The sequence below is a fragment of the Amphiura filiformis genome, chromosome 10 (assembly GCF_039555335.1).
Source record: "Amphiura filiformis chromosome 10, Afil_fr2py, whole genome shotgun sequence".
Taxonomy (NCBI): domain Eukaryota; kingdom Metazoa; phylum Echinodermata; class Ophiuroidea; order Amphilepidida; family Amphiuridae; genus Amphiura; species Amphiura filiformis.
This window is the reverse complement of record NC_092637.1, coordinates 11,034,642-11,048,489: the sequence shown is the minus strand read 5'-3', so window position 1 is coordinate 11,048,489 and position 13,848 is coordinate 11,034,642. Positions and strand designations below refer to the sequence as shown.

General features: G+C 46.1%; 1 protein-coding gene across 1 annotated transcript in view; it reads right to left on the bottom strand.

The window, feature by feature from the left end:
- Window positions 1-2,486: 2,486 nt before the first annotated feature.
- Window positions 2,487-13,848, bottom strand: part of LOC140162489 (phosphatidylinositol 4-kinase beta-like) — a 36,766-nt gene continuing 25,404 nt past the window's right edge. Inside the window, exons 12-13 of the mRNA XM_072185730.1 lie at window positions 5,795-6,048; window positions 2,487-4,956 (exon numbers count right to left, since the gene is read on the bottom strand). Coding sequence (XP_072041831.1) covers window positions 4,769-4,956; window positions 5,795-6,048 — 442 coding nt within the window. The 3' untranslated portion in view covers window positions 2,487-4,768. The remainder of the gene's footprint in view (window positions 4,957-5,794; window positions 6,049-13,848) is intronic.

The window sequence follows — 13,848 nt, the reverse complement described above, 5'->3', positions numbered from 1 at the left end:
ATCATTTCAGCTACAGAATTGCTTTACACAAACCACTAGCCCAAGCATAAGCACCACTAGCCCATGCATAAGAACCACTAGCCCAAGCATAAGAACCACTAGCCCAAGCATAAGAGCCACTAGCCCATGCATAAGAACCACTAGCCCAAGCATAAGAGCCACTAGCCCAAGCATAAGAACCACTAGCCCAAGCATAAGAGCCACTAGCCCATGCATAAGAACCACTAGCCCAAGCATAAGAACCACTAGCCCAAGCTTAAGAGCCACTAGCCCAAGCATAAGAACCACTTGCCCAAGCATAAGAACCACTAGCCCAAGCATAAGAAGAACTAAGCTTAAGACCAAGAGAGTTTATAGAAGACCAAGTCCAAGTCATCATTATTAGAAATTGTTGGACTTCATGTTTTTCAACTCATTTTTGATCTGCACATGAAAGAGAAATTAGCTTCTCATATAATACTATTCCAGTTGGAATCCATACACCCCTATGGAAGACATGAATCATCCAAACAGGAAGTGTGAATTTCAAATGAGGATACCTGAATGGGCAACTCTGTTTGAAATCTACACCTTTTGTGTGGGAGATTACAGTCATGTCTTCCAAACGGGGTGGATGGATTTCTACTGGAATAGCCCAAATTTGCAAATTCTTTTTCTCCAAGCTAATCAAAATTCCTTTTTATATATAAATCAGGTTCCCTTCCACACACAAATGTACACACCTGTGGTGTTCCACCTCGTGAACGGTGGAACACACGAAGTGTTCGACCTGATGATAGGTGGAACACACAAGGGTGTTCTGCCTTAGAACATAAATATCCACACATTCATCCAAATAGCTTACTTCATCACCAGATTTGAAAAAAATAATTATAATCATAAAAATGGATCATGCCAAAGACTAGCTAATTGTCATAGAATAATTGTATCATCAATAATTTAAGATTTCTCCGAGGCCACTTTCAGGCCAAATGGCCGACCTTCCAATTTACAGTATAAGTAAGTACTTTCTATTTTTTCAGTACACATGCAAACTGAATCATTACTGACAGTCATGTTAAATAATAGACTACATCATATATTTAGGGTGTGTAAGTGCACATTGCCTTGAACCCACAACCACCCAAAATGCTCAAATTACACTGGGCTTACTTAGGATTTTAAGAGAATTTATCGCGTCTGACGTCATCTGTCAATCAAACTCGAGCACGGTTTGTTAACAAGTGTCGTGATGATGAACGCGGATTTATAACCGGGCGCCTTATTGTTAATTTTGCACCTTTCGACATGCAAACCATCTCAAAAGTTAGGTAAAAATAGTAGGAAACTTTCTTAACCGAAGGCACCATGTCCACAATGCCTAGAAAAGCTGTTTTTTGCCTTGTAAAAGTACGTAATTTTTCGCCATTTGCTGCTATTCCTTCAGCACGATCAGCACCAGATAGATCGGTCTTCCTTTTACGCGTTTATTAACCTGTGTAAACCAATCAAGGATCGTAATTGACAGTGACATCAGACGCGATAAATTCATTTTATCTCTGTCTTTAATTATAACACATTTAGTTTGGTCTACTCTTGTGGTGCTATGTGTCCCGGTGGCTCTTTCTATCAGCTATCATACATTGGGATATAACAAAGACAATTGGCACCCATCAAGGCTCCAATGCAGGTGTCCAGGGTATGATGAAAAGAGCCATTGGTAGTATGGCACCCATCAAGGCACCGGTAGCATTAGGACCAAACTGAATGTGATGCCTTAGATGAAAGTATCCTACATAAGGTAAAGGCTTTCACCAGATGATGCCATAAAATCCCATCTTCCAAATAACATCCCCAGATAGATAGCTAACAGACCTGATTGCATCAGATCTGGTCACAAACCATGGCAGTTGGATGTTTAACTTTAACAATCATGATGCAAACATATTCCACTAAACCATACCCACAAAAAAAAAAAAAAAGTACAAATTCTATTTTGTGGCAAGAATTTTTGCAGTATTTCTAGAGTTGATACACATCATCTGCAAGAATGTTTTCCTATAATAACTTGTATACAATGCAAAATAAACTACGGTAATAAACATAGTTCTGATTGACAGTGAAGTATTCTCCCCATGAAAAGTTTTAAACATTTAAAAAGTACAGTGCTGCATTCCTGCATCATGTCCAAGTGGGCAGAAATTGCTGATCCATCTATTAAATATGAATTAGCCTTTTAGCAAACTCAGGTCTTATCGCTTTGTTCCTAATAAACACCCCTGGGCATGAAATTTTACAAAAGGGGACATTTATTAGGGGCAAACTGTTTTATATGAAAAATCCTAAAAATCAGGCCGAAAATGGCAAAATACATCTTTCTTCCCGATTCCAATCTATGACAAACAGCATGTTATCTGTGAACACTACTTTATTACTTCTGGACATAATTATGTGTCTTTTTATACAAGAATGTAATTTACTTAGTTGTTTAAAATAGAACATTCTGCAGTAATTTAAAATTGAACATTCTGCAGTAATTTGGCAATGAACTGGATGAAAATTTAGGTTTTGTGCATGCAGTTTCACAATGTGTATATCAGACATGCAGTAAAGCAGTTTTAAGCTTACTAACTTGATATAACATGGAAATGTCTGCATTTCAGTCACATCTTCATTGAAAAAAAAATATGGTGTGCGTTTATTAGGAACGATACGGTATTTTCTTATATAGTTAAGTCAAATGCCGGCCCATTTTGCCCCAATCCCACACACACAATATAAACAATTACTAAACCCTGTTTGCTTTGCTGGTTTTCTCAAATACAGGAAAAGTGGAAATTTTGTGTCTGAAACTTTTTTTCACACTTTGACAATTTTGAACTACATGTTATAAATTCGAGAATTTGGAGTTTTTGTACATAGACCTCTGCATAAAAGAACATTTTCACATGGGGTTGCTGGGCATACAGGAAAAATGTGTCATTGGCCCCTGAACATGTTTAAAGCAAAACCTATGTAACCTGTTGGCAGTTTTGTTTTTTACATGTTCAGGGGCCACAGTTTTTCCTGCCCAACGACGATGTGGTTTTTAAAAATTATTACAGTAGTAGATGTGTTGATTGTGAAAAGTATGAAAAATTAATGTTCTGCAAAATTCACACTTTTCCAGTATCTTTCAACTTGATTTTTTATAACAAATCATACCTTGACTTGGGCACCAGAGACAAACTTGTTCAATCTTTGGATCAACCGACGATGCTGCTTTGATGCTTGTTATTTTATGAACTATCAACTAACCAGAATTAATGCTAAATTTTTATTTGTCAATATCACTAAATTACCATGTTATCGCAATAAACAACAGTAAATTAATTGATTTCATAAAAGTAATAAGGATTGATCAAGCATCGAAGATCGATCGAAAGATCAAACTAATTTGTTTCTAGTACCTTATGGTAGCATTTTATGATTTCATACTTCACCTAGATATTTGGATGCCAGCTTATGGGGCACTTTATACATGTATGAATATTCATTACATTTTCTATGCATATTCATAACATTGATGTATAATTGACACAATGCTATGAATATTCATAACATTATTAACATTGATGTAAAATTTATACACTGATATCCATTTAAACATGGATTTGATAGTATAAAAAGCCTCTTTAACAGTTCATTCACTTACACTTGATTATCAAGTAAATTGTGTAGTACTTAATGCAGATTCAACGCGTGACTTGTCTGGCTGCAAAAGAGTTGGGGCCAGGGTCCAACACTGGATCTCAGCTTAGCCCCTGAAATGTGCAATTTATTCTGTACTCAGTCATTGGGTATTGTAATGCCTGAACCAAACAGAAAATCAATAAGCTGTCACATACTTTTTGTATTTTGACAATTTACCCTTGGATTATAACAATCTTTTAAATCCATTGTGCGGAGTCGCACATAAACTATATTATACAATCATGACATTTATAGATGCCACATACTCAGTGCTTGGTACTCCACATACAGATCATTGATTGATATTTGAATCCGTGGAAAGATCGAAAATGTGCTACTTTTGTAAAAATCATATTACAGTCAATTTTCAAAATTCAAAAAGTACATGAAAGCTATTAATAACCAAACAAATGTAAATTGCATCTGACATGTTCCTAAAACCAAGAGGATGCTAAATATTTCCAACACCAATGGCGGGTCAAATAACCATTGATTCCTTTCATCTAAATCACTGTGAAAATTTCCAATAGTGAAACCAACCATCACCTTCTGTATAATGATGGTCAATCAGAGGATCCTATTTGTAAACAAATCTCAGCATTTCAGCTTCATACTGTTTGAAACATGATAGAAACCATTGTAACTTGAAACCTCCAATCCAGCAATTAATGCTGGTGTCACAGGCACCAATTTGTAAACTCCTCAGCATTTGAGCTTCATATGAACATACCACGATTTTGTAAGATACTCTTAAACCATCTTAGGGTATCTTTCTCCTGCAACTGTTCCTACTGATGACAGACTCCAATTAGTAAACATCTCAGCAGCACTTGAGCCTCGTATGAACATACCATTTATTAGATACCAGAAGTAGGGTATCGTTGAATTATCTTGCAACGGTTCCCAATGGTGATGCACACTTCAATGTGTCAACCTCTCAGCATTTGAGCTTCATGTGATTATACCGTTTAAAAGATACTGGAAACCATCATAATTCTCCTGTAACGGTTCACACTGGTAAGTGACTCCAATTTGTCTATATCTCTGCATTTGAGCTTCAAATGAATATACCGTTTGTAAGATACTGGAAACCATCATAGAGTTTTGTGGTGAGAGAATGCATGCTTGATTCCACCATGTTCTGCACCCATAATTGGAGTTGTTCCTCAGTAAGGTTCATGTGAAAGCGTTCTTTGAGGTTCTTGACAGTGCTGGCTCCTTGTTTGAAACACGGCAGTTGTGAGGCTAATTGATTGGAAGAAAACAGACAAATTCATTATTTCTTAGCAGTTATCCACAACTATAGTTTTAAATTTAATGACCCTTATTTTTTTTTAAATTACAGATCATAAAAAAACATAAATTATGAGTATGTTCTCATTTAATTTTACCAAATTAAATGGGTACTTACACATGCCAGTGTTAGCTAAATCAGTGTTATGAGTTGATCATTTCAGAAATCATTTCAAAATTCAGAAAATTAGCATATTTGTGGATCTCTTGTTTTGTCAAATTTGGTGTATTTTCGGGTGAAGTATTCATAATCCAAGACACCCAGTGCAAAATCAAGAACCCAATCAATGGCCTCATCCTGATGGCATAGTTCAATAACCTCAATTAAACACTTGCAGTGTAAAATTTGACCTCAAGTTGCAGAGTATGAGTTTTTGTACCCAAATTTTCACAAGTCATTCAATGAATGTACATACGTATTGGGGTTAAAGAACTGTGCCCTGATAGATGAACATATGTGACATGATCAAGGGGAATGAGTCACATGTCGGCCCTGGTCGAAAATGAGTTTTACACATGTTTCTTAAGAGGACATTTAGAGCTTTCAGATACTGAAAACCCCATGTTGATACAATTTTTCTTTCTGAAGTTACGCCAATTTATCAATCGCTGAAAACAATATAAAACAAAAGAATTTTAACACTTTCTTTGCCAATATCTCAAAATCAATATTAGCGACATCCGACTCATTTCCCTTGATCGTGTCACATATTGTGGATCTTTGTCTGGTACTTACATGATTGCATAATCTCCCCCACCCCTTCCAAACTAACCTGGGTCTAATACTTACATGATTGCATAATCTCCACCAGCTGTACCAACTTATCCTGATGTTTCCTGGCAGCTATGAGACCCTGCAGCATCAGAATCTTGAAGTATTCAAACATGTCACTGCCAAGTCCACCCATTACCTCAACAAACTCTGGTGTCAGTTTGAAATGTGAGGCTTCAAAGCCCAGGTTGCGTGGTGATGCGGAGAGGATGAACCCGAAATCAATGTGGATGATGTGACCGTCAGGGTCCAGCAGAATATTGCCATTGTGCCTGTTTACAGGAGAAATAAATATGACAAATTTAGTTCACTTTGTTTTGATTGTGTGAAGACATATAGCTTATATTACTCTGAGCTTGTTGTCTTGATTGCTACTGGGTTCAATTTCAACTTGTCACTTGTTTGAATTTGAACTACAGCATGTAGCTTTTGTAGCATAGGGGTCAAATCCCAGGTCAAAACTTGGGTAAAATATCTTAAATAGAGAACTTTAAGATAGAGAACTTTAAGATAGAGAACTTTAAGATAGAGAACTCTGTCACACTTTAAAGATGCATCTAGAAGCAGTCGCAGGCTTTGCTCATCATCGGACAAAACAAGGCTATATACAGTTCGCTCCAATAGAAGAGAGCTGAATTAGTCCCAAACAAAATGTTTGGTAGACTCATAACGGTGCGATCTTACCTTTCCGATGTTGATTAAGATACTTCTTGCATCGATCCCGAGATGCGGAAAAACCAATAGTCATTTTGTCCCACATAAATGAATAAATAACAAAACCCCCGATCCCCGAGTGGACTCACCCATTCGGTGACGTCACACACGATAATCACCCCTTATCCGACTTGGGCAGCCCCTACTCGGCCAAACTTGTAGGGGCGGCGGGAGTCGGGATAATCAACATCGGAAAGGTAAGATCGCACGGTTATGAGTCTACCAAACATTTTTGTTTGGGACTAGACTCAGTACACCGGTCGATCTTACCGCTTCCGATGTTGATTAAGATACTTCTTGCATCAACATCTGAAAGATCGATCTAGCAAGTAACCGACGGATGGAGGTACAAGATTGGCCAGCATCTGATAAGGATCGGGAGAGTGGGTAGCATGGTAATCGCGAGGTCAAACTATTTCCCCCCCCCTCACGGCCGGAAACAGAAAGACTACGTGAACAGATTAAAAACCCCTGAACTGAAAGTTCAGTGGTTAAGAATAGAAACACTGGTTCTTACCATGTTGGAATTCTGATTGTCCATAAAACACCTGATACCCAACCACCATATTATCTCCATGAGAATGGCCCTGGAGAACTTATCGCCTGGTCGTTGGTTTACGTTTTTGTAGTAAACCGTGGAAAAGGACGACGGGTTCTTCCAAGACACAGCCTGACAAATCTCTTCTATGGGGACCCCCTATGGTAGGCCCACGAAGATGAGATAGATCTGGTTGAGTGGGCCTTGGGGCGGCGTCTTTTGCCGCCCGAGTCCACCAACACCTGGACCAGCCACCGTGCCCGAGTCTGTTTAGCGGCTGGCCCGTGCGGTTCTGCGTGAGTGATAAATAAGCGGTCATGAGGCCCTCTTAAGGTTTGTGTTCGGCCAAGGTAGTGCTGTAGCGCCTCACCGGGCACCACAACCTGTCTTCGGCTATTGATTTAACCCTGCCCAATACTGGGGAGGAAGAGGGCGAGTGTCGGAATGTACTTCGCTCATTTTTGCAAGGAAATCCGAGGCGAAGAAACAGCGTCGCCCGTTGTTAGTAATCACGGAGGCTGACTTGAGACTGCGTGCAACTCTGAGCAGCGCCGTCCAAGCCAACGCCAGAAGAAAGGCCGCTTAAGAGTGGCGTATTTAAGGGTCGCTTTTGACAGGGGCTCAAAAGGGGACCCTTAATATACTCCAAGACTGTGTTGAGGTCCCATGGAGGGACCACCTTCCTTTCCGGCGGCGCCGTTGAACATACCGTCGAGAAGAAGACTTAGGGACCCATCTGAATTGATAGTCGACCCGTCTTGAATCCTCGATGAATCGAGAGAATGGCTGACTTATAGTTGGCTATCGTTGCCTGCTGAAGTCCTGACCTGAACTTTTCTGTCAGAAAATCTGCCACTAGAGGCACAGAGGCTCTAGTGGGAGATGTATTTCTCTCATCGCACCATGCGTAGTAGGGAGCCAAACGCTGACTATACGCACGGAGGGTAGACTCGTCTACCCCGGCGATGAGAGAAGCAGCTTCTGATGAAAAGCCTCCCTCCGCCGCAAGACGTTCCCTGATAAGGGCCATGCAGCTAACTGCAGGTGCTCTAGTGGTAGACTTGGTACCTCTCCCGGGCATCCGGAGTAGATTTGGTAACTCGGGGAGTACTCGCGGCTGTGCCGCTAGTAGATCCACCATCGGTCGAAACCACAGGTGTTTCGCCAGAACGGTGCTATCAGAATGACGTTGCAATCCTCCTCCCGATCTTGGTCACCACCCTTGCGAGTAGCGAGATCGGGGAAAGCGTAAGCAGTCATTCCTCCCAGTCTCACGGACAGAGCGCCCACGGCGAATGCCTGTGGGTCTGCGACCCTCGAGCAGTACACCGGCAGCTGATGATTGCGATGAGATGCGAACAAATCTATCGAGGGTGGTACATCACCGAAGATCGCTCTGGGCGACCTGCGGAGCAAGGGCCCATTCTGTAGGTCCCGACACCTTTCCTCGTGACAGATCGTCCGCGAGGATGTTGGTGACTCCGCTATGTGCATCGCTCTCAACGTAATCTGCCTGGCCTTGCACCACCCTATCAGGCGCAGGGCGTGCAGGCACAACCGTGGTGACCTTGTGCCCCTTGTCTGTTGAGGTAGGCCACCACGGTTGTGTTGTCCGCTTGGACAACGATATGAGATCTCACGATCACCTTCTCGAAATGCTGGAGAGTTCTCTCCACTGCCCAAAGTTCGAGAAGGTTGATATGGAACTCCGTCTCCGTGGCCGACCATAGGCCCGAGACTGAGTCCCGTGGATGTGGCCCCCAGCCCCGCTTTTGGCGTCGGTCGTCACCACGTGGACGCACCGCTGGTGCAGGAACCTGACACCTTGAGTCAAATTGGGCTGATGGGTCCACCACCAGAGTTCCTCTCGCGCGATCTCCGACATCGGAACCGCGAGGGATATTGGGTGACGACTGGGCCTGTAAAAGGCTAGAAGGTGTAGTTGTATAGGCCTCATGTGAAAGCGGCAGTACGGTGAGGTCTACCATACTGGCCATAAGGCCCAAAACCTTCATCCATGCCACAGCGGGTGCTCCCTCTGACTCGGCCAAGAGTCGGGCACACCTCGCCATGTTCGTCACCCTCTCGGGTGAGGGCGCGATCCCCTCCTTGAGGTTGATCTGGGCCCCTAAGAATAGTGGTGTCTCGCGTCGGGACCAAATTGGATTTCTTGACGTTGATCAGAAATCCCAGGTCCGCACCGCACGGACTACTAACTCCACGAGACACTGTGTCTCCAGTGGGGTGCGTCCGTAAATGAACCAATCGTCCAGGTAGCAACACATGTTGACTCCCCTGCGCTTCGGGTACGCTGCCACCGCCCTGACCAGGAGTGTAAACACTCTGGGGGAGGTGGACAAGCCGAATGGCAGGCATCGAAACTGGTAAGTTTGACCCTGTACCTTGAAGCGTAGAAACCTCTGATCCTGAGGTGCGATCGGAACATGCAGATATGCGTCCGAGAGATCTAGCGATGCCGCCCACATACCCTTGATGGGGCAGGCTAGCACCGAAGCGAGAGTCTCCATTCTGAACCTCTTGGGCCTGATGAACTCGTTCAAGGGCTTGAGGTTCAATCTGGGCCTCCAGGCGCCGGTCTTCTTTGGAGCCAGAAAAAGCGTGCTCCAAAAACCCTTGGTGAAAGGGGGTAGACCGGGACAATCGCTTGCTTCGTGAGAAGCTGAGTGACCTCTGACAGTAGTGCCCGACGCTGGGGGCCGTCTGGCGGCACTACCGTGGACCTCTGAATTGTGCAGGCGCACGAGGGGTGGCTGGTAAATTCCAGCCTGTAACCCCACTGACCACTGACAATACCCAGGCGCCCGGTGAGTTGGCATGCCATCTCTGGGGCGTAATGCACAGCGGTCCGCCCACAGGGGAATCCCCTGTGGAAGTCCAAGGCCTGCCGGCATGGACTGTCGACCGCCGTGCCCTCAGGACCGATCTGGTTTGCCACCCTTAGAAGAACGGCTCTTCTTAGGGGGGCTTGCCATCTGGTCCAGCACTACTCTTGCGCTTCCCAGTCTTTTGGGAGGTGCTGGAGTAGCCTCGGGCTCGGGTGTAGTCTGTGGTGCTGGCGTCCTGCTGAAGCCGGAGCTGGCGCTGAAGAACGCTTAGAAGACTTCTTCTTCTTGTGCTTCTTCTTCGCCTTACTGCCCTTCCCTTGGTCAGGGCAGCCTCCGACTTCTTCAGAGTGCTCTCATTGGTGGCCTTCTTTGCCCGGTCCTCAACCGTAGCGCAAAGGCCTGTCCAAAGAGTAGCCCCTGTCCCACCGAGTCTGACTTCTTCATTGCATCAGCAAAGTCGGAGCCGTAAGTTGACTGGAGGGACAGACAGGCATTCTCCGGCGGCGAGATGACATCCTATGGGCTAGGCCCATAGAACTCTCGTTGAGGTTAGCTGTTAGCACCGCTAACAGATTAACCTCATGGAAGAGTTCCGACGTTGCCCGTGGTCGCTCGCTACCTTCCTACCGAGGTGCTCGGCAAGCGTGGTAGCGGCTTAGAGACTCTGATAAGCGGCGTGCTTCGCTTATCGATGAGCTTTAGCTCCTCCTCCCACTGGGGGAGAACGACCGCGCGCCTTGGCCGCTAGCGGCAGGCGCTTGGCAACGTCTGGATCCATGTCAGGGACCCTGAGGTAGGCTTCGTCGTCCTCCTGCGAAACACGCAGTGGAAGCGTGCAACCACGCGGCGTCGAAGCTCCAGCGAGCCTGACAGCCCTACTGAAACCTACCCTTGAGGTCCGCCCGGGAATGCAAGTGCGAGGCGACCCTTGTGTGGACGCCGCTTAGCTGGGCATCCTACTGAAAGATGCCCTGGTCCTCCTGAACGGACTCCTCCTGAGAGAAAGCCAGGCCCAAACCTTGGGCCACACGGCTCATCACCTCAGCGGTGTCCGCAGGCAGACCATTGCTAGCGAGTTCCTCACGGGAAGCGGGGAAGGATACCTGAAGCTAGCTGCACAGTCTCAACAGACTGTGAGTCGCTACTGGTTTCATCTTCCGACTCCTTTCCCTCGCCTTCAGACTCTGACTCACTCTCTGATGAGGAAGAGGTCTGACGACGGGCATCTGAAGGTGGACAGGGCGGTGTCGCCACCGTGTGGCTAGCCAACTGAACGGACCGGCAGACGCGGGGGTAGTCCCGCTAGACCCCGAGTGCTGGCTATAGCACCCCGGGATCTGCACGCTCTCGCTGCTGTCGCCCTAGCCATAGCAGTGTGCGGCCTCCCCTGAGCTGTATCAGGGTTAGCCACCGCCGCCGGGTTGGGTAACAACTGGTGGTACTGCTTGCCCAACGCTAGGCGGCACTTGCCACGGTGGAAGACCGTGGAAGAAACCACCCTGCGGCGGATACCACGGGCATACCCTGTTGGTAGCTGACCCTGAAAGGATCCGCCACCAGGGAAACCCCATGGAGCAGCAGTACCAGTACCGCCTCCCCTGTTGCCACAGAGACTGTGGTAACCAGGACGCAAGTACTGCGGTACCTGCGTGGTTGTAGCGTAGGTGCCCGGTAGGGCTCCCGGCTGCGTACCACTGTACCCATGCCTCACAGCGTTCCCCGCTAGAGGATCAAGCCGTGTGTATGGGTACCCCGCCATACTGGCTGTCCCTTGGCTAAAAGGAGCTTGCCTAGTATCACGGGTAGCTGAGCGTGTATACCCTCGATCAGTCACCTCGCTACCTGAATAGGCAGTATCAATCAATGGAGCCATGCTCCGCTGAATAGATAGTGATCGATCATAAGAGGGTAATTGACCCATTGACTGTAATGGATCACCCACGCTCTGCTGGCTCTCGAGGACATAAGTGGGTTGTTGATCAGCCAGGCTGTTCAAACTACCTACCCTAACCTCTTGAGCCTCGCCCAAGGTCGCTGTGTGTGGCGGACCACTCACGGCAGCTATGGGCGCGTGCATAGTGGCTACCACTGAAGTCAAGCCGTAGCTCGTCTCGGTAGCTGCCACTGTTTGCACTTGGGTCGCTGTCCCGTGAGAGACTGCGAGCCCAACCCCGGTATAGCCGCTAGCCAGTCCCGGAGGACAGCCGGCAGCCATTCCAAGGCCCAGGGAATCACTCGGCGGTCCCACCATGGGGCGCTGGCGGGGGACGACCCCAGTTGGTTCGGCGAAGGCTACGCCTGAAGCGTTAGCCCCGGTATCGTCTCTGCTAAACCCATGCACGTTTTCATTCGACCCTTGCGGGAACGAAAGGCGTGCTGCGTGTCGTGGATCAACCCAGGCAAGCCGGGTTCCACTGGCACGCTGCGCGCTACAGACCGCCGAGGCAAGTCCGCTGCACGCTGTATGCTAGATTCAACCCAGGCAAGCCCGGGTACCCTTGGCATACTGTCCGTCGCCGGCTACTTCATGGGTGCTAGACCCGCTCGTTCGCCAGCAATAGACGGGTGTCCACCTGCAAGAAGCTCGCTAGAGATCTCACTGGTAGACTGGTACTCGCCTGTTAGGGCAAGTACCGCCCTGCTGCCTGCTACTAGCTTAGACGTAAAGTCAGTGCTTTCGCTGGCTGCTAGGCCTTCGGGCTCGCTAGCAGTCCCGGAGGGTCCGCCTGCTTGCCCGGGACCGGAGCCCCAGAGGTTACCTTAGCGTGGCCCTTGCCTGCCTCGCTAGTACCTACCATATCAATCTTACCTGTAGGCCTCTGTTTCTTAGTCTTCGTCTTCTGTCTGTGTCGAAGACCTAAACAGCGCTACTTTCTAAATCCTCAAGTGGATGTCCGATAAGCCTATGCAAAAGGAAGCACACTTATTTGATTTAGAGCAATCCCTGTGGGAGTAGCAGAGTGGATGCGGGTCCCACTCTGGTACAAGGGAAGGGCATGATTGACAAGGCCTAGACATTGTAGTAATCGGGAGCGTACAGCACTACCCCCGAACACAAGCTCAAGCCCAATAAACAGACCCACACGCACAGTGGCTGACGCTGATGTAGTGGTATGATATAAAATATATATACAAAGGGATGAAAACTGAAAACCTTTTGGGGAAGATTTGTCAGGCTGGTCCTTCGAAACCCACCGAACTCTTAGCAGTAACTCAAGGCGTCATCAGACGCGTACTGAAAGATATAACGATAGAGCACACCATAAACATAGCGATAATCACTCACCATACATGTATACACAGTACTGTACAAACATCTATTGTAACTTACTAGTCTGTTATAGTTGTTTTACGTGAGAACAAAAAAATAAAATGGCGCCCTAAAGGCGGCTATTTTGAAAACGTGTGTCCCGTATATGAACGGAAACACACATACAAGCTAAGTTTTTGGATCGTTTTTGTCACTTTTCTAGCCGAAAAATGTCGTCAAAACTATCTCCCTAGCGACTATACTGGCTGGTTTTTACCTCAGTGTAACAAACAAACTGTATATCTCGTCCTTTGGTTCGTAATGATACTTAGCGTTGGTAAAGAAAAATCCACACGTCTATCTCATCTAGAAACCAAGGAGGATAAGGGGTGATTATCGTAGGTGACGTCACCGAATGGGTGAGTCCACTCGGGGATCGGGGGTTTTGTTATTTATTCATTTATGTGGGACAAAATGACTATTGGTTTTTTCCGCATCTCGGGATCGATGCAAGAAGTATCTTAATCAACATCGGAAACGGTAAGATCGACCGGTGTACTGAGTCTGATGTTTCACCGTTTTCGGGCCCCAGCTCTGTAACAAGCTGCCTGTTACTGTTAGAGAAGCAGTCTGTTGCTGCTTTTAAGCGGCTTCTGAAGACATACCTTTTTCCTAATGTGTAATTTATTGTTGTTGTTTCCATATGTATTTTGTCATGTTTGTT